Source organism: Somniosus microcephalus, chromosome 13, assembly GCF_052327205.1.
Source record: "Somniosus microcephalus isolate GS21.2 chromosome 13, FLI_Smic_1.0, whole genome shotgun sequence".
NCBI classification, from domain to species: domain Eukaryota; kingdom Metazoa; phylum Chordata; class Chondrichthyes; order Squaliformes; family Somniosidae; genus Somniosus; species Somniosus microcephalus.
In genome coordinates this window covers 65,944,195-65,964,246 of record NC_140999.1, presented here as the reverse complement: position 1 = coordinate 65,964,246, position 20,052 = coordinate 65,944,195, and the positions used below count along the sequence as shown (strand labels likewise).

Below are 20,052 nucleotides of genomic sequence, written 5' to 3'. Positions count from 1 at the left end.
CGTGGAGTGAATTGAATGGGCTGAAGACTGGCATCTGTGATGCTGGGGACCTCAGGAGGAGGCCGAGATGAATCATCCACTCGGCACTTCTGGCTGAAGATAGTTGCAAATGCTTCAGCCTTGTCTTTTGCACTCACGTGCTGGGCTCCACCATCATTGAGGATGGGGATATTTTTGGAGCCTCCTCCTCCTGTTAACTGTTTAATTGTCCACCACCACTCACGACTGGATGTGGCAGGACTGCAGAGCTTTGATTTGATCCGATGGTTGTGAGATCGCTTAGCTCTGTCTATCGCATGTTGCTTCCGCTGTTTGGCATTCAAGTATTTGGCAGTGAGACGGATAGTGTTGGGATTGGGGTTGGTTTGTGAGAGTGAGGTGGTAAAGTGTTAGGATTGGGTTTGGTATTTGGGAGTGAGACGGATACTGTTGTGATTGGGGTAGGTATTTCGGAGTGAGACGGGTAGTGTTTGGATTGGGGATTGGTATTTGGGAGTAAGACGGATAGTGTTGGGATTGTGGATTGGTCTTTGTGAGTGAGACGGATAGTGTTGGGATTGTGATTGATGTTTGGGAGTGAGACGGGCAAGTGTTGGGTTTGGGGATTGGTATTTGGGAGTGAGACAGATGGTGTTGGGATTGGGGATTGGTATTTGGGAGTGAGACAGATAGTGTTTGGATAGGTGTTGGTTTTTGGGAGTGAGACGGATAGTGTTGGGATTGGGGTTGGTATTTGGGAGTGAGATGGGATATGTTGGGATTGTGGTTGCTATTTGGGAGTGAGACCAATAGTGTTGGGATTGGGCTTGGTATTTGGGAGTGAGTCGGGATGTGTTGGGATTGGGGTTGGTATTTGGGAGTGAGACAGATAGTGTTGGGATTGAAGATTGGTATTTTTAATTGAGCTGTTTAGTGTTGGGGTTGTGGTTTGGTGTTTCGGAGTGAGACGGATAGTGTTGGGATTGGGGTTGCTATTTGGGAGTGAGTCAGATAGTGTTGGGATTGGTGATTGGCATTTGGGATTGAGATGGGATTGTGGCAGGAGTGGGGTTGTTATTTGGGAGTGAGACGGATAGGCTTGGGATTGGGGATTGATGTTTGGGAGTGAGATGGGCAGTGTTGGGTTTGGGAATTGGCATTTGGGAGTGAGACAGATAGTGTTCGGAGTGGAGTTGGTTTTTGGGAGTGAGAGGGACAGTGTTGGGATTGCTGTTGGTTTTTGGGAGTGAGACAGATAGTGTTGGGATTGGGGTTGGTTTGTGGGAGTGAGATGGTATAGTATTGGGGTTGGTTTGTGGGAGTGAGATGGTATAGTGTTGGGTTTGAGGATTGGTATTTGGGAGTGAGACGTTTATTATTGGGATTGGGGATTGGTATTTGGGAGTGAGACGGATAGTGTTGTGATTGGGGTTGGTATTTCGGAGTGAGACGGGTAGTGTTGGGATTGGGGATTGGTGTTTGGGAGTGAGACAGATAGTGTTGGGATTGGGAATTGGTATTTGGGAGTGAGACGGATAGTGTTGGGATTGGGGTTGTTATTTGGGAGTGAGATGGGGTGTGTTGGGATTGTGGTTGCTATTTGGGAGTGAGTCAGGATGTGTTGGGATTGGGGTTGGTATTTGGGAGTGAGACGGATAGTGTTGGGATTGAGGATTGGTATTTGGGAGTGAGACAGATAGTGTTGGGATTGGGGATTGGCATTTGGGGTTTAGATGTGATTGTTTCGGGACTGGGGTTGTTATTCGGAGTGAGACGGATAGTCTTGGGATTGGGGATTGATGTTTGTGAGTGAGATGGGCAGTATTGGGTTTGGGGGTTGGCATTTGGGATTGAGATGCATAGTGTTGGGATTGTGTTTGGTATTTGGGAGTGAGATGGGCTGTGTTGGGTTTGGGGATTGGTGTTTGGGATTGAAACGGGAAGTTTTGGGTTTGGGCATTGGTATTTGGGAGTGAGACGGGATGTGTTGGGATTGGGTTTGGCATTTGGGAGTGAGATGGATAGTGTTTGGAGTAGGGTTGGTTTTTGGGAGTGAGAGGGATAGTGTTGGGATTGCTGTTGGTTTTTCGGAGTGAGACAGATAGTGTTGGGATTGGGCTTGGTATTTCGGAGTGAGACGGATAGTGTTGGGATTGATGTTGGTTTTTGGAAGTTAGACGGACAGTGTTGGGATTTTGGTTGGTTTGTGGGAGTGAGATGGTATAGTGTTGGGATTGGGGTTGGTATTTGGGAGTGAGACATTTATTGTTGGGATTGGTATTTGGGAGTGAGACGGATAGTGTTGGGATTGGGGATTGGTGTTTGGGAGTGACATGGGCAGTGTTGGGATTGGGGATTGGTATTTGGTAGTGAGACAGATAGTGTTGAGATTGGGGATTGGTATTTGTGAGTGAGACGGATAGTGTTGTGATTGGGTTTGGTATTTCGGAGTGAGATGGGTGGTGTTGGGATTGGTATTTGGGAGTAAGACGGATAGTGTTGGGATTGTGGATTGGTCTTTGTGAGTGAGACGGATAGTGTTGGGATTGGGGTTTGTGTTTGGGAGTGAGACGGACAGCGTTGGGATTGGGGTTGGTATTTGGGAGTGAGTCGGGATGCGTTGGGATTGGGGTTGGTATTTGGGAGTGAAACGGATAATGTTGGGATGAGGATGGGTATTTTTAAGTGAGCTGTTTAGTGTTGGGATTGTGGATTGGTGTTTGGGAGTGAGAGGGATAGTGTTGGGATTGGGGATTGGCATTTGGGATAGAGATGGGATTGTGTCAGGACTGGGGTTGTTATTTGGGAGTGAGACAGATAGTCTTGGGATTGGGGATTGATGTTTGGGAGTGAGATGGGCAGTGTTGTGTTTGGGGATTGGCATTTGGGAGTGAGACGGATAGTGTTCGGAGTAGAGTTGGTTTTTGGGCGTGAGAGGGATAGTGTTGGGATTGCTGTTGGTTTTTGGGAGTGAGAGATAATGTTGGTATAGGTGTTGGTTTTTGGAAGTTAGACGGACAGTGTTGGGATTTTGGTTGGTTTGTGGGAGTGAGAATGTATAGTGTTGGGATTGGGGTTGGTATTTGGGAGTGAGACATTTATTGTTGGTATTTGGGAGTGAGACGGATAGTGTTGTGATTGGGGTTGGTATTTTGGAGTGATAGGGTTAGTGTTGGGATTGGGGATTGGTGTTTGGGAGTGACATGTGCAGTGTTGGGATTGGGGATTGGTATTTGGGAGTGAGACAGATAGTGTTGAGATTGGGGATTGGTATTTGGGAGTGAGACGGATAGAGTTCGGAGTGGAGTTGGTTTTTGGGAGTGAGAGGGATAGTGTTGGGATTGCTGTTGGTTTTTGGGAGTGAGACAGATAATGTTGGTATAGGTGTTGGTTTTTGGAAGTTAGATGGATAGTGTTGGCATTGGGGTTGGTTTGTGGGAGTGAGATAGTATAGTGTTGTGATTGGGGTTGGTATTTGGGAGTGAGACGGGAAGTGTTGGGATTGGGGATTGGTATTTGGGAGTGAGACAGATAGTGTTGGGATTGGGAATTGGTATTTGGGAGTGAGACGGATAGTTTTGGGATTGGGGTTGGTGTTTGGGAGTGAGATGGGGTGTGTTGAGATTGTGGTTGCTATTTGGGAGTGAGACCAATAGTGTTGGGATTGGGGTTGGTATTTGGAAGTGAGTCGGGATGTGTTGGGATTGGGATTGGGGTTGGTGTTTGGGAGTGAGACGGATAGTGTTGGGATTGGGGTTGGAATTTGGGAGTGAGATGGGGTGTGTTGGTATTGGGGTTGGTATTTGGGAGTGAGACGGATGGTGTTGGGATTGAGGATTGGTATTTTTAAGTGAGCCGTTTAGTGTTGGGATTGTGGATTGGTGTTTGGGAGTGAGACGGATAGTGTTGGGATTGAGGTTGCTATTTGGGAGTGAGACAGATAGTGTTGGGATTGGTGATTGGCATTTGGATTTAGATGGGATTGTTTCGGGACTGGGGTTTTTATTCGGGAGTGAGACGGATCGTCTTGGGATTGGGGATTGATGTTTGGGAGTGAGATGGGCAGCATTGGGTTTCGGGATTGGCATTTGGGATTGAGATGCATAGTGTTGGGTTTGTGTTTGGTATTTGGGAGTGAGATGGATAGTGTTCGGAGTCGGGGTTGGGTTTTGGGAGTGAGATGGATAGTGTTGGGATTTTGGTTGGTTTGTGGGAGTGAGAAGATATAGTGTTGGGATTGGGTTGGTATTTGGGAGTGAGACGTTTATTGTTGGGATTGGGGATTGGTATTTGGGAGTGAGACGGATAGTGTTGTGATTGGGGTTGGTATTTCGGAGTGAGACGGGAAGTGTTGGGATTGGGGATTGGTGTTTGGGAGTGACATGGGCAGTGTTGGGATTGGTATTTGGGAGTGAGACAGATAGTCTTGGGATTGGGAATTGGTATTTGGGGGTGAGACGGATAGTTTTGGAATTGGGGTTGGTGTGTGGGAGTGAGACAGATAGCGTTGGGATTGGGGTTGGTATTTGGGAGTGAGATGGGGTGTGTTGAGATTGTGGTTGCTATTTGGGAGTGAGACCAATAGTGTTGGGATTGGGGTTGGTATTTGGAAGTGAGTCGGGATGTGTTGGGATTGGGGTTGGTGTTTGGGAGTGAGACGGATAGTGTTGGGATTGGGGTTGGTATTTGGGAGTGAGACCAATAGTGTTGGGATTGGGGTTGGTATTTGGGAGTGAGTCGGGATGTGTTGGGATTGGGGTTGGTATTTGGGAGTGAGACGGATAGTGTTGGGATTGAGGATTGGTATTTTTAAGTGAGCCGTTTAGTGTTGGGATTGTGGATTGGTGTTTGGGAGTGAGACGGATAGTGTTGGGATTGAGGTTGCTATTTGGGAGTGAGACGGATAGTGTTGGGATTGGTGATTGGCATTTGGGATTTAGATGGGATTGTTTCGGGACAGGGGTTGTTATTCGGGAGTGAGACGGATCGTCTTGGGATTGGGGATTGATGTTTGGGAGTGAGATGTGCAGCATTGGGTTTGGGGATTGGCATTTGGGATTGAGATGCATAGTGTTGGGTTTGTGTTTGGTATTTGGGAGTGAGATGGGCTGTGTTGGGTTTGGGGTTTGGTGTTTGGTATTGAAACGGGATGTTTTGGGTTTGGGGTTTGGTTTTTGGGAGTGAGATGGATAGTGTTGGGATTTTGGTTGGTTTGTGGGAGTGAGAAGATTATGGGCTAGATTTTCAGTATAGACAGTTTTGGGGCGCTAACCTTAGCGCCTGCCCCAAAGTAGCGCCCCGTTGTCGGAAATTCAGTGGCTTCGCCCTAAGAGGTTGGTGGAGCGCTAAAAGAGGCGTTCCACTACTATCTTTAGGCGCTAAGCCGGCGGTGCAGAGCGCAGCGCCCGAGCTCGGGCGCACGGCAGACACTCTGGTGCCAGTGAGCTCTTAAAGGGGAAGGGTGCATGTGTTTGTTCCGGAGGAGGAGGTGGACGAGGAGGAGGTGGACGAGGAGGAGGTGGACGAGGAGGAGGTAGACGAGGTGGTGGTGGTGGTGGTGGTGGTGATAAATACACCGTTCACAACAACACACTGGATCCTTCCACACAACACATGCAGACTGCCGTTTATAGTGCAGGAGGAGTGCCCTTTAATTTGCGCTCCCCAGGGTGTGTTGCGTTCCATTTTACAAACGCTCTGGACGCCAGCCGCAGAATGGGGCGGTCGCTAAACTTTGCGCCGGCGCTAACGGGCAACTTAATTTGGGGCGGGGCGCAAACTGCGCTGCGCCCGGGCGCTACACGAATAGCGCCCGAAAATCACTTCTCTTAAGGCGCTAACTGCTGGCGCAAGCAACTGAAAATCTAGCCCATAGTGTTGGGATTGGGGTTGGTATTTGGGAGTGAGACGTTTATTGTTGGGATTGGGGATTGGTATTTGGGAGTGAGACGGATAGTGTTGTGATTGGGATTTCTATTTCGGAGTGAGATGGGTAGTGTTGGGATTGGGGATTGGTATTTGGGAGTGAGATGGGTAGTGCTGGGATTGGTGATTTGTGTTTGGGAGTGAGATGGGCAGTGTTGGGATCAGGGATTGGTATTTGGGAGTGAGACGAATAGTGTTGTGATTGGGGTTGGTATTTCGGAGTGATGGGGTGGTGTTGGGATTGGGATTTGGTGTTTGGGAGTGACATGAGCAGTGTTGGGATTGGGGATTGGTATTTGGGAGTGAGACAGATAGTGTTGGGATTGAGGATTGGTATTTGGGAGTGAGACGGATAGTGTTAGGATTGGGGTTGTTATTTAGGAGTTAGACGCATAGTGTTGGGATAGGTGTTAGTTTTTGGAAGTGAGACGGATAGTGTTGGGATTGGGGTTGGAATTTGAGAGTGAGACGTTTAGTGTTGGGATTGGTGATTGGTATTTGGGAGTGAGACGGATAGTGTTGTGATTGGGATTTGTATTTCGGAGTGAGATGGGTAGTGTTGGGATTGGGGATTGGTACTTGGGAGTGAGACGGATAATGCTGGGATTGGGGATTTGTGTTTGGGAGTGAGATGGGCAGTGTTGGGATCAGGGATTGGTATTTGGGAGTGAGACAGATAGTGTTGGGATTGGGGATTGGTACTTGGGAGTGAGACGGATAGTGTTGCGATAGGTGTTGGTTTTTGGGAGTGAGACGGATAGTGTTGGATTGGGGTTGGTTTTTGGGAGTGAGATTGGATAGTGTTGGGATTGGGGTTGGTATTTGGGAGTGAGACGGGTAGTGTTGGGATAGGGGATTGGTATTTGGGAGTGAGACAGATAGTGTTAGGATTGGGGATTAGTATTTGGGAGTGAGATGCCTAGTGTTGGGTTTGGGGATGGTTTTTGGGAGTGAGATTGGATAGTTTTAGAATTGGGGTTGGTATTTGAGAGTGAGATGGATAGTGTTGGGATTCGGGTTGGTATGTGGGAGTGAGACGGATCGTGTTGGGATTGGAGTTGGAGTTTGCGAATGAGATGGATAGTGTTGGGATTGGCATTTGGGATTGAGATGGGATTTTGTCAGGATTGGGGTTGTTATTTGGGAGTGAGACTGATAGTGTTGGGATTGGGGATTGAAGTTTGGGATTGAGATGGGCAGTGTTGGGTTTGGGGATTGGCATTTGGGATTGAGATGCAGTGTTGGGATTGTGTTTGGTATTTGGGAGTGAGATGGGATGTGTTGGGTTTGGGGATTGGTGTTTGGGATTGAAACGGGATGTGTTGGGTTTGGGGATTGGTATTTGGGAGTGAGACAGGATGTGTTGGGATTGGGGATTTGTGTTTGGGAGTGAGACAGATAATGTTGGGATTGGGGTTGGTATTTGAGAGTGAGACGGATGGTGTTGGTATTGGGTTTGGAATTTGGGAGAGAGATGGATAGTGTTGGGAGTGGTGTTGGTATTTCGGAGTGAGACGGGTAGTGTTGGGATTGTGGCTTGGTGTTTGGGAGTGAGATGGGCATTGTTGGGATTGTGGATTGGTCTTTGCGAGCGAGACAGATAGTGTTGGGATTGGGGATTGGTATTTTTTTTTATTATTCATTGATGGGAGTTGGGCGTCGCTGGCTAGGCCTGCATTTAGTGCCCATCCCTAATTGCCCTTGAGAAGAAGGTGGTGAGCCGCCTTCTTGAACCGCTGCAGTCCATATGGTGTAGGTACACCAACAATGCTGTTAGGAAGGGAGTTCCAGAATTTTGGCCCAGCCACAGTGAAGGAACGGCGATACAGGTCCAAGTCAGGATGGTGTGTGGCTTGGAGGGGAACTTGTAGGTGGTGATGTTCCCATGCGTCTACTGCCATTGTCCTTCTAAGTGGTAGAGGTCGCGGGTTTGGAAGGTGCTGTTGAAGGAGCTTTGGCGAGTTGCTGCAGTGCATCTTGTAGATGGTACACACTGCAGCCACAGTGCGACGGTGGTGGAGGGAGTGAATATTGAAGGTGGTGGATGGAGTGCCAATCAAGCGGGCTGCTTTATCCTGAATGGTGTCGAGCTTCTTGAGTGTTGTTGGAGCTGCACTCATCCAGGCAAGTGGAGAGTATTCCATCACACTCCTGACTTGTGCCTTGTAGATGGTGGAAAGGCTTTGGGGAGTCAGGAGATGAGACACTCGCCGCAAACTCCCAGCCTCTGGCCTGCTCTTGTAGCCACAGTATTTATATGGCAGGTCCAGTTCAGTTTCTGATCAATGGTAACCCCCAGGATGTTGATAGTGGGGGATTCAGCGATGGTAATGCCATTGAATGTCAAGGGGATATGGTTAGAGTCTCGCTTGTTGGAGATGGTCATTGCCTGGCACTTGTGTGGTGCGAATGTTACTTGCCACTTGTCAGCCCAAGTCTGAATGTTGTCCAGGTCTTGCTGCATATGGACACGGACTGCGTCAGTATCTGATGAGTCTCGAATGGTGCTGAACAGTGTGCAATCATCAGCGAACATCCCCACTTCTGACCTTATGATGGAGGGAAGGTCATTGATGAAACAGCTGAAGAAGGTTGGGCCTAGGACACTGCCCTGAGGAACTCCTGCAGTGATGTCATGTGATTGAGATGAATGACCTCCAACAACCACAGCCAACTTCCTTTGTGCTAGGTATGATTCCAACCAATGGAGAGTTTTCCCCTTGATTCCCATTGACTTCAGTTTTGCTAGGGCTCCTTGATGCCACACTCGATCAAATGCTGCCTTGATGTCAAGGGCAGTCACTCTCACCTCACCTCTTGAGTTCAGCTCTTTTGTCCATGTTTGGACCAAGGCTGTAATGAGGTCAGGAGCTGAGTGGCCCTGGCGGAACCCAAACTGGGCATCAGGTAGCAGGTTATTGCTGAGTAAGTGCCGCTTGATAGGACTGTCGACGACACCTTCCATTACTTTGCTGATGATTGAGAGTAGACTGATGGGATGGTAATTGGCTGGTTCGGATTTGTCCAGCTTTTTGTAGACAGGACGTACTTGGGCAATTTTCCACATTGCCGGGTAGATGCCAGTGTTGTAGCTGTACTGGAACAGCTTGGCTAGGGGCGCAGCTAGTTCTGGAGCACAAGTCTTCAGTACTATTGCCGGAATGTTGTCAGGGCCCATAGCCTTTGCAGTATCCAGTTTCTTCAGCCGTTTCTTAACATCACGTGGAGTGAATTGAATGGGCTGAAGACTGGCATCTGTGATGCTGGGGACCTCAGGAGGAGGCCAAGATGGATCATCCACTCGGCACTTCTGGCTGAAGATAGTTGCAAACGCTACAGTCTTGTCTTTTGCACTCACGTGCTGGGCTCCACCATCATTGAGGATGGGGATATTTTTGGAGCCTCCTCCTCCTGTTAACTGTTTAATTGTCCACCACCACTCACGACTGGATGTGGCAGGACTGCAGAGCTTTGATTTGATCCGATGGTTGTGAGATCGCTTAGCTCTGTCTATCGCATTTTGCTTCCGTTGTTTGGCATGCAAGTATTTGGGAGTGAGACGGATAGTGTTGGGATAGGTGATGGTTTTTGGGAGTGAGAGGGATAGTGTTGGGTTTGGGGTTGGTGTTTGGGAGTGAGAAAGATAGTGTTGGGATTAGAGTTGGTATTTGGGAGTGAGACGGATAGTGTTGGGATTGGGGTTGGTTTGTGGGAGTGAGGTGGTAAAGTGTTGGGATTGGGGTTGGTATTTGGGAGTGAGACGTTTAATGTTGGGATTGGGGATTGGTATTTGGGAGTGAGACGGATAGTTTTGTGATTGGGGTTGGTATTTCGGAGTGAGACGGGTAGTGTTGGGATTGGGGATTGGTATTTGGGAGTAAGACTGATAGTGTTGGGATTGTGGCTTGGTCTTTGTGAGTGAGACGGATAGTGTTGGGATTGGTGATTGGTGTTTGGGAGTGAGATGGGCAGTATTGGGATTGGGGATTGTTATTTGGGAGTGAGACAGATGGTGTTGGGATTGGGGATTGGTATTTGGGAGTGAGACGGATAGTGTTGGGATAGGTGTTGGTTTTTGGAACTTAGACGGATAGTGTTGGGATTTTGGTTGGTTTGTGGGAGTGAGATGGTATAGTGTTGGGATTGGGGTTGGTATTTGGGAGTGAGACATTTATTGTTGGGATTGAGGATTCGTATTTGGGAGTGAGACGGATAGTGTTGGGATTGGGGTTGGTTTGTGGGAGTGAGGTGGTAAAGTGTTGGGATTGGGGTTGGTATTTGGGAGTGAGACGTTTAATGTTGGGATTGGGGATTGGTATTTGGGAGTGAGACGGATAGTTTTGTGATTGGGGTTGGTATTTCGGAGTGAGACGGGTAGTGTTGGGATTGGGGATTGGTATTTGGGAGTAAGACTGATAGTGTTGGGATTGTGGCTTGGTCTTTGTGAGTGAGACGGATAGTGTTGGGATTGGTGATTGGTGTTTGGGAGTGAGATGGGCAGTATTGGGATTGGGGATTGTTATTTGGGAGTGAGACAGATGGTGTTGGGATTGGGGATTGGTATTTGGGAGTGAGACGGATAGTGTTGGGATAGGTGTTGGTTTTTGGAACTTAGACGGATAGTGTTGGGATTTTGGTTGGTTTGTGGGAGTGAGAGGGTATAGTATTGGGATTGGGGTTGGTATTTGGGAGTGAGACATTTATTGTTGGGATTGAGGATTCGTATTTGGGAGTGAGACGGATAGTGTTGTGATTGGGGTTGGTATTTCGGAGTGATAGGGGTAGTGTTGGGATTGGGGATTGGTGTTTGGGAGTGACATGGGCAGTGTTGGCATTGGGGATTGGTATTTGGGAGTGAGACAGATAGTGTTTGGATTGGGGATTGGTATTTGGGAGTGAGACGGATAGTGTTGGTATAGGTGTTGGTTTTTGGGAGTGAGACGGATAGTGTTGGGATTGGGGTTGGTATTTGGGAGTGAGATGGGTTGTGTTGGGATTGTGGTTGCTATTTGGGAGTGAGACCAATAGTATTGGGGTTGGTATTTGGGTGTGAGTCGGGATGTGTTGGGATTGGGGTTGGTATTTGGGAGTGAGACGGATAGTGTTGGGATTGAGGATTGGTATTTTTAAGTGAGCTGTTTAGTGTTGGGATTGTTGTTTGGGAGTGAGACAGATAGTGTTGGGATTGGGGTTGCTATTTGGGAGTGAGACAGATAGTTTTGGTATTGTGGTTAATATTTGGAAGTGAGACAGATAGTGTTGGGATTGGGGTATGTATTTGGGATTGAGACGGATAGTGTTGGGATTGGGTTTGGGATTGGTATTTGGGAGTGAGACGGATAGTGTTGGGATTCAGGTTGGTATTTGGGAGTGCGACGTATAGTGTTGGGATTGGTGTTGGCATCTGGGATTGAGACAGGATGTGTTGCGATTGGGGTTGGTATTTGGAATGAGATGTATAGTGTTGGGATTGGTGTTGGTGTTTGGGAGTGAGACGGATAGTTTTGTGATACGGGTTGGAGTTTGGGAGTGAGCTGGATTGTGTTGGGATTGGGTTTGGTATTTGGGATTGAGAGGGGTAGTGCTGGGATTGTGGATTGATGTTTGGGAGTGAGGCGGGCAGTGTTGGGATTGGGGTTGCTATTTGGGAGTGAGATGGATAGTGTTGGGATTGGGTTTGGTATTTGGGCGTGAGGTGGGTAGTGTTGCGATTGGGTTTTGTATTTGGGAGTGAAACGGGATGTCTTGGGATTGGGGATTGTTGTTTGGGAGTGAGACAGGATATGTTGAGTTTGGGGATTGGTGTTTTTGAGTGAGGTGGATAGTGTTGGGATTGGGGTTGGAGTTTGGGAGTGAGACCGATAGTATTGGGATTGGGGATTGGTATTTGTGAGTGAGACGGATAGCGTTGGGATTGGGGTAGGTGTTTGGGAGTGAGACGGGCAGGGTTGGGATTGGGGAATGGTATTTGGGAGTTAGACGGGCAGTGTTGCGATTGGGGTTGGTATTTGGGAGTGAGACGGATAATGTTGGTATTTGTGTTGGTATTTGGGAGTGAGACGGACAGTGATTGGAATAGGGATTGGTATTTGGTAGTGAGCCGTTTAGTGTTGGGATTGGGGATTGGTGCTTAGGAGTAAGAGGGATAGTGTTGGGATTGGTGTTGGTATTTGGGAGTGAGACGGATAGTGTTGTGATTGGCGTTGGTATTTGGGAGTTAGACAGATAGTCTTGGGATTGGGGTTGGTACTTGGGAATGAGACGGATAGTGTTGGATTTGGGGTTGGTGTTTGTGAGTGAGACGGGTAGTATTGGGAATAGGGTATGGTATTTGGGAGTGAGACGGATAGTATTGGGATTGGGGTTGGTATTTGGGAGTGAGAGGGATAGTGTTGGGATTGGGGTTGGTATTTGGGAGTGAGACAGATAGTGTTGGGATTGGGGTTGGTATTTGGGAGTGCGACGGATAATGTTGGGATTGGAGTTGGTACTTGGGAATGAGACAGATAGTGTTGGGTTTGGGGTTGGTGTTTGTGAGTGAGATGGGTAGTGTTGGCAATGGGGATTGGTATTTGGGAGTGAGACGGATAGTGTTGGGATTTGGGTTGGTATTTGGGAGTGAGATGGATAGTGTTGGGATTGGGGTTGGTTTTTGGGAGTGAGATGGGATTGTGTTGTGATTGGGGTGGTATTTGGGAGTGAGACAGTTAGTGTTGGGATTGGGTTTGGTATTTGGCAGAGAGATGAGATGTGTTGGGTTTGGGGATTGGAGTTTGGGATTGAAACAGGGTGTGTTGGGTTTGGGGATTCGTATTTGGGAGTGAGACGGATAGTCTTGGGATTTGGGTTGATATTTGGGAGTGAGGCGGATAGTGTTGGGATTGGGCTTTGTATTTGGGATTGAGACGGATAGTGTTGGGATTGGGATTGGATTTGGGAGTGAGACAGATAGTGTTGGGATTGGGCTTGGTATTTGGGAGTGAGAAGGGATGTGTTGGGATTGGGGTTCTTAATTGGGAGTGCGACGGATAGTGTTGGGATTGGTGTTGGTATTTGGGAGTCAGACAGACTGTTTGGATTGGGGATTGGTATTTGGGAGTGAGCCATTTAGTGTTGGGTTTGGGGATTGGTGTTTGGGAGTGAGACGGATAATGTTCGGATTGGGGTTGTTATTTTGGAGTTTGACGGATAGTTTTGGGATTGCTGTTGATATTTGTGAGTGAGACGGATAATGTTGGGATTGGGGAATGATATTTGGGAGTGAGACGGATAGTGTTGGGATTGGGGTTCTGGTGTTTGGGTGTGAGATGGACAGTGTTGGGTTTGGGGATTGGAATTTGTGAGTGAGACAGGTAGTGTTGGGATGGGGTTGCTGTTTGGGAGTGATACGGATACTGTTGTGATTTGGGTTGGTATTTTTGAGTGAGATGGGATAGTGTTGGGTTTGGGGATTGGTATTTTGGAGTGAGACAGTTAGTGTTGGGATGGGGTTGCTATTTGGGAGTGAAACGGATAGTGTTGGGATTTGGGTTGGTATTTGGGAATGAGGCGGGCTGTGTTGGGATTGAGGATTGGTGTATGAAAATGAGACAGATAATGCTTGGATTGGGGATTGGAATTTGGGAGTGAGACGGATATGTTGTGATTGAGATTGGTGTTTGGGAGTGAGACAGATAGTGTTGGGATTGGGGAATGATATTTGGGAGTGAGACGGATAGTGTTGGAATTGGGATTGGGATTGGTATATGGGAGTGAGAAGGATAATGATGGGATTGGGGTTCGTATCTGGGAGTGCGACGGATAGTGTTGGGATTGGTGTTGGTATTTGGGAGTGAGACAGGACGTGTTGGGATTGGGGTTGGTATTTGGAATTAGACGGATAGTGTTGGGATTGTTGTTGTTGTTTGGGAATGAGATGGATAGTATTGTGTTAGGGGTTGGAGTTTGGGAGTGAGACGGGCAGTGTTGGGATTGGGTTTGGTATTTGGGCGTGAGATGGGCAGTGTTGAGATTGGGTTTGGCATTTGGGAGTGAGACGGGATGTCTTGGGATTGGGGATTGTTGTTTGGGAGTGAGACGGGATATGTTAGGTTTGGGGATTGGTGTTTGGTAGTGAGACGGATATTGTTGGGATTGGGGTTGGTTTTTGGGAGTAAGACGGACAGTGTTGGAATTGGGGTTGGTATTTGGGAGTGAGATATGTAGTGTTGGGATTGGGCATTGGTATTTGGGAGTGAGATGGGCAGTGTTGGAATTTGGGATGGTATTTGGGAGTGAGATGGATAATGTTGCGATTGGGGTTGGTATTTGGGAGTGAGACAGATAGTGTTGGGATTGTGGTTGGAGTTTGGGAGTGAGACAGACAGTGTTTAGATTGGGGATTGTTATTTGCTAGTAAGCCGTTTAGTGTTGGGATTGGGGATTGATGTTTTGGAGTGAGACGGTTAGTGTTGGGATTGGGTTTGGAATTTGGGAGTGTGACAGATAGTGTTGGGATTGGGGTTAGAATTTTGGTGTGTGACGGATAGTGTTGGGATTGGTGTTGGTTTTTGGTAGTGAGACCGATAGTGTTGGGATTGGGTTTGGAATTTGGGAGTGTGACGGATAGTGTTGGGATTGGTGTTGGTTTTTAGAAGTGAGACGGATAGTGTTGGGAATGGGTTTGGAATTTGGGAATGAGACAGATAGTATTGGGATTTGGGTTGGTATTGGGAGTGAGACGGATAGTTTTGGGATTGGGGTTGGAGTTTGGAAGTGAGACGGATAGTGTTGGGATTGGGGTTAGCATTTGGGAGTGAGACGGATAGTGTTGGGATTGGATTGGAGTTTGGGAAACGGATAGTGTTTGGATTGGGGATTGCTATTTGTGAGTGAGACAGATAGCGTTGGGATTGGGGTTGGCATTTGGGATTGGGGAATGGTGTCTGGGAGTGAGACTGGCAGTGTTGGGATTGGGCATTGGTATTTGGGAGTGAGATGGGCAGTGTTGGTATTTGGGAGTGAGATGGATAATGTTGCGATTGGGGTTGGTATTTGGGAGTGAGACAGATAGTGTTGGGATTGTGGATGGAGTTTGGGAGTGAGACAGATAGTGTTTAGATTGGGGATTGTTATTTGCTAGTGAGCCGTTTAGTGTTGGGATTGGGGATTGATGTTTTGGAGTGAGACGGTTAGTGTTGGGATTGGGTTTGGAATTTGGGAGTGAGACTGATAGTATTGGGATTTGGGTTGGTATTTGGGAGTGAGACCGATAGTGTTGGGATTGGGTTTGGAATTTGGGAGTGTGACGGATAGTGTTGGGATTGCTGTTGGTTTTTAGGAGTGAGACGGATAGTGTTGGGAATGGGTTTGGAATTTGGGAATGAGACAGATAGTATTGGGATTTGGGTTGGGATTTGGGAGTGAGACAGATAGTTTTGGGATTGGGGTTGGAGTTTGGAAGTGAGACGGATACTGTTGGGATTGGGGTTGGTATTTGGGAGTGAGACGGATAGTGTTGGGATTGGGGTTGTAGTTTGGGAGTGAGACGGATCGTGTTGGGATTGGGGTTGGAGTTTGGGAGTGAGACGGATAGTGTTGAGATTGGGGATTGGTATTTGGGAGTGAGACGGATAGTGTTGGGATTGCAGTTCGTGTTTGGGAGTGAGACGGATGGTGTTGAGATTGGGGATTGGTATTTGGGAGTGAGACGGATAGTGTTGGGGTTGCGGTTGGTGTTTGGGAGTGAGACAGATAGCGTTGGGATTGCGGTTGGTGTTTGGGAGTGAGACGGATAGTGTTGAGATTGCGGTTGGTATTTGGGAGTGAGACAGATAGTGTTGGGATTGCGATTGGTGTTTGGGAGTGAGACGGATAGTGTTGGGATTGCGGTTAGTATTTGGGAGTGAGACAGATAGCGTTTGGATTGCGGTTGGTGTTTGGGAGTGAGACGGATAGTGTTGAGATTGCGGTTGGTGTTTGGGAGTGAGACAGATAGTGTTGGGATTGCGGTTGGTGTTTGGGAGTGAGTTGGACAGAGCTACAATTGAGGTGTTGCCATTTTTCCTGAGTGCAGCTGGTGTCGGCTGCCTTTGGACAAATCAACCTTTCAGTGGGGATCTCAAACAGGCATTAGGCCCTTTATTTACATATGCAAAGGACCTGTTTAAGGTGTGGGCAGTATATGCCGATTTTGTGGCCTTTAACTATATGGCGAATGGCGCCCTTCCGGCTGGTAATGAGCCTGGGCCTCCTGCCTGCCATATTGGAAGTTTAGGAGGCCGTTTAGCGCCCAAAAATTCAATGGAAATGAATACCGTAGAGAGATAACAGGCGGTTGATCCAATATCGTCTGTTTTACACCAGCGCCCAAAGTCAGAATTCCCCCCGGTGTGTTAACATCTGTTACACCTGGAGTCAGTGTGTTAACATCTGTTACACCCGTTTATACCTGGGCTCAGTGAGCAATCTTCAAGGTTGGGAAGAAGTTAGTGCCTTTCTCTTCACCTCAACATACAAAATGAAAGCAGACTGAGGGCCAATAGTAACAGTTTGCACAGGGCGGGGAGAGGGTGAGAGTGGCTCCCCTCCTGTTTTACACCCCGCCTGACTTTCTTTTTCATTGAAGTCAATGGAAGGTCAATCGGACGAGTTGTAAAACGAGCGCACGATCCGTTGGTGCCAACACGCCTGGCAGAAACAGTTACAATCAACCCAAATTAGGGTGCGTGCTAACCCTATCGCACAGATTAAATATGGAATCCAATAGGGGCATTCCACACAGCTCACAGTTAGCAGCAAGTGTTTCAGTCAGTTCCTCATTGTTGAAATACTCACCACTGCCTTTGCTTGGAGAGACCTGTAAGAGAAAAGCAATGAGAGGAATATTAATGTTCCTTCAAGATTAAATTGTTTCTGTTTGATAACAATACGATTGGCACCATTCTAGCAGGAATACTTGATGTTCAGACCTGTGCTATTTTGATGTAGGCTTTGACACTCAAGAGGCATCACGACCCATTATCAGTCATTGCCAAGGCTGGTGTGGGGGTATGGTGTGGGGGTGGGGGGGGGTGGTGTGGGGTGTGGGGGTGGGTGGTGTGGGGTGTGGGGGGTGGGGGTGGGCGGTGTGGGGGGTGGGGGTGGGGTGGTGGGGTATGGTGGTTGTGGTGTGGGGGTGGGGGGGTGTTGTGGGGGTGGGGTGTGGTGTGGTGTGGGGGGTGGGGGTGTGGTGTGGTGTGGGGGGTGGGGTGGGGTGTGTGGTGTGGTGGTGGGGGGTGGGGGTGGGGAGCGTTACGGGGGTGGGGGGTGTGGTGTGGGGGTGGAGGGACATGGGCCTGTGCTGGCATTAGGTGTTGGCCTAATGGAGGCATTTAAATGAGGCTGGAGGGCATGTTCCAGTCTCTTGTCTCATTCTCCAGTGTGAACAGTAAGGGTCCCACAGGCTAAGGCCTGTCCATGAACCTGGTCTTACTGGAGGATCTGTGGGGGTTCCAGAGGAAGGCTGAAAGGTGGGGACTTTCTACCAGTTCATACCTCCCTCCCACCCCAGAACATTACGGTCTGTTCGGAACCGTTTGACTGCCCATCTCCATCGGCAACTGGAAGGTTGTAACCTCCTGAGGCCTGACATGCTGTCGCGGGGCTGAGGGGCCTCCAGCTCCATCTCATTTTCCTTCCCCTTCCACTGGTGCTAGGCCTGGGATGGGAGCAGTGCACTTTGGGTGCACTATTCCTGTCCAGTACCAGGGAAGTGTGTGGGGGGGTGGGCGGGGGGGGGGCGAGGGGGAGGAAAATCTGTCCTGCTCAATTAGGGCACTTCTGAGGAAGCATCCAACAGTATGGTTGGTCAGCAATTTGCATATCGCAGTAGTGCCATTGGCTCTGTCGTCACAACTTCCTTTGGGAAGAATAAGCCTGAACGCTTTAATTGCCCACGTAGTGAGGTACTTTAATCTCTGTTTATAAGTGCGGATATATGGGTCCCTGCAGGTTGGCATCACACATCTATCGCACAGCCTGGCGTCTCTCAGTAGGCCCTCCTTATTTTCCATACATGTCAGACAGAGGAATTCCCATTGGGAAATCTATTGGTGCCATGTAATTGTACTTGGGGGAAAAACACTTTCTTTTACAGCAAAGGCTCATGAGAATTTAAGAGAAAAAGTTAAGAATTTGCTACCATACACTTAACTTTATTTTATAACAACGGCAGCTTGCATCTATATCGCGCCTTTAATATGTCCCAAGGCGCTTCACAGGAGCATTATAAAACAAAATTTGACACCAAGCCACATAAGGAGATATTAGTGCAGATGACATAATGTTTTGTCAAAGAGATAGGTTTTAAGGAGCGTCTTAAAGGAGGAGAGAGAGAGGCGGAGAGGGTCAAGCAGGGAATTCCAGAACTTAGGGCCTAGGCAGCTGAAGGCACGGCCACCAATGGTGGAGCGATTGAAACCGGGGATGCTCCAGAGTGTAGACATCACAGGGGTTTGTGGGGCTGAAGGAGATTACAGAGATAGGGAGGGGCAAGGCCATGGAGGGATTTGAAAACAAGGATGAGAATTTTAAAATCGAGGCGTTGCTTGACCAGGAGCCAATTTCGGTCAGTGAGCACCCGGGTGATGGGCGAACGGGACTTGGTGCGAGTTAGGACACGGGCAGCCGAGTTTTGGATGACCTCAAGTTTACAGAGGGTAGAAGGTGGGTGGCCGGCCAGGACCTGTTCATGACCTCAGGATACTAACCGTATCAATCACTCTGATAAATGCAGCATTCACGAAAGACATGCGCAGCAACACAGTCACACTCTCATCGCTGAAACTTCACCTTTGTACACACCTTCTCCTCATCCTTCAGCTTCTCCTCCATGCTGTTTTCTTTAGAGATGGCAATGTCTCCATTTTCAAGTGATTCCAGCTCCCTCTCAAGCCTGAAAGGGATTAGAGAACACTCAATAACAGAGAGGTTAATGTACATCAATACCCCAGAAGCAAAGCAATTAAGACACAGGCACAGTACAGGGCCCCTGTCGCCGTGGCTTACCTGTTTAGCTGGTTTGATGAATTGGGGACAGAAAGACTTTTGTCCTGACTAATAGGATCACCTTAAAACGTATTCATTCTTTTGATTGCATTTTATTCTTTTTTTCTACATTTTCAAACCAATACGCAATAAGACTGACAACTTACTGTGCGCAAACTGCCTGTGAAAGGAGTAAAATTCCAACCTCAATCCTCCCATTCACCACAGCACAGCAATATTTATCCTTCAACAATGAAACATTTATTTGCCCATTTTTCACGTTGCTGTTTGTGGGATCTTGCTGTGCACAAATTAGCTGCCGCGTTTCCTACATTACAGCAGTGACCACACTTCAAAAAGTACTTCATTGGCTGTAAAGCGCTTCGGTACGTCCTGAAGTTGTGAAAGGTGCTGAAGTATTTTCTATCTGTGCAGTCAATGTCCTCAGGTAGTGGAGTTCAGGAGAACTGCAAAGTGATTTGGGATTAGATGGTGGAGGCAACAGTATCACCTCTATGATAAGTCCCAATTTTGGTTGACTGGGAATTGAACTTGAGACCTTGTTAGAATTCAATCATTGCTAAACTTTTGAGGTCTTTCTTTATGGATAGACTGTTCGATCTGTAATACTCTGATGATACCAAATTAGTGGGTTTAGTAATCTGTGAGAAATAGTGCAAGAGATTGCAGGAGGGCATTAACTCTGCAGATACAAAGAACTTACATTTATATAGCGATTTTCACATCCTTCTGATGTCTCAAAGTGTTGCACAGTCAATGAAGTACTATTTGAAGCGTAGTCACTGTTGTAATGTAGGAACTGCAGCAGCCAATTTGAGAACAGCAAGCTCGCACAAACAGCAATCAGTTAATGCACAATTAAATGGTATATTGTTGAGGAAAAAAATATTGCCCAGGACAAACTACAATGCTCATCCTCACATAGTGCCATGGGTGCTTTTACATCATCCTGAGAGGGAAGACTTGGTTTAATATCTCACCTCCGACAGTGCAGCGCTCCCTCAGTGCTGCCCCTCCGACAGTAAAACGCTCCCTCAGTACTGCCCCTCCGACAGTGCAGCGCTCCCTCAGTACAGGCCCTCCGACACTCCCTCAGTACTGCCCCTCCGACAATGCAGCGCT

The 20,052-nt window shown here is 48.0% G+C and overlaps 1 protein-coding gene across 3 annotated transcripts in view; it reads right to left on the bottom strand.

Moving 5' to 3' along the window:
• The window catches only part of palm1a (paralemmin 1a), a 661,170-nt gene that overhangs the window by 64,721 nt on the left and 576,397 nt on the right, over positions 1 to 20,052 (bottom strand). For 2 of the 3 annotated variants that reach the window (XM_086004975.1, XM_086004977.1), the window contains 2 exons: positions 18,715 to 18,817; positions 16,720 to 16,741 (listed from right to left, as the gene is read on the bottom strand). In XM_086004975.1, the coding sequence (XP_085861101.1) occupies positions 16,720 to 16,741; positions 18,715 to 18,817 (125 nt within the window). The remainder of the gene's footprint in view (positions 1 to 16,719; positions 16,742 to 18,714; positions 18,818 to 20,052) is intronic. The other variant, XM_086004976.1, reaches the window with a different exon arrangement.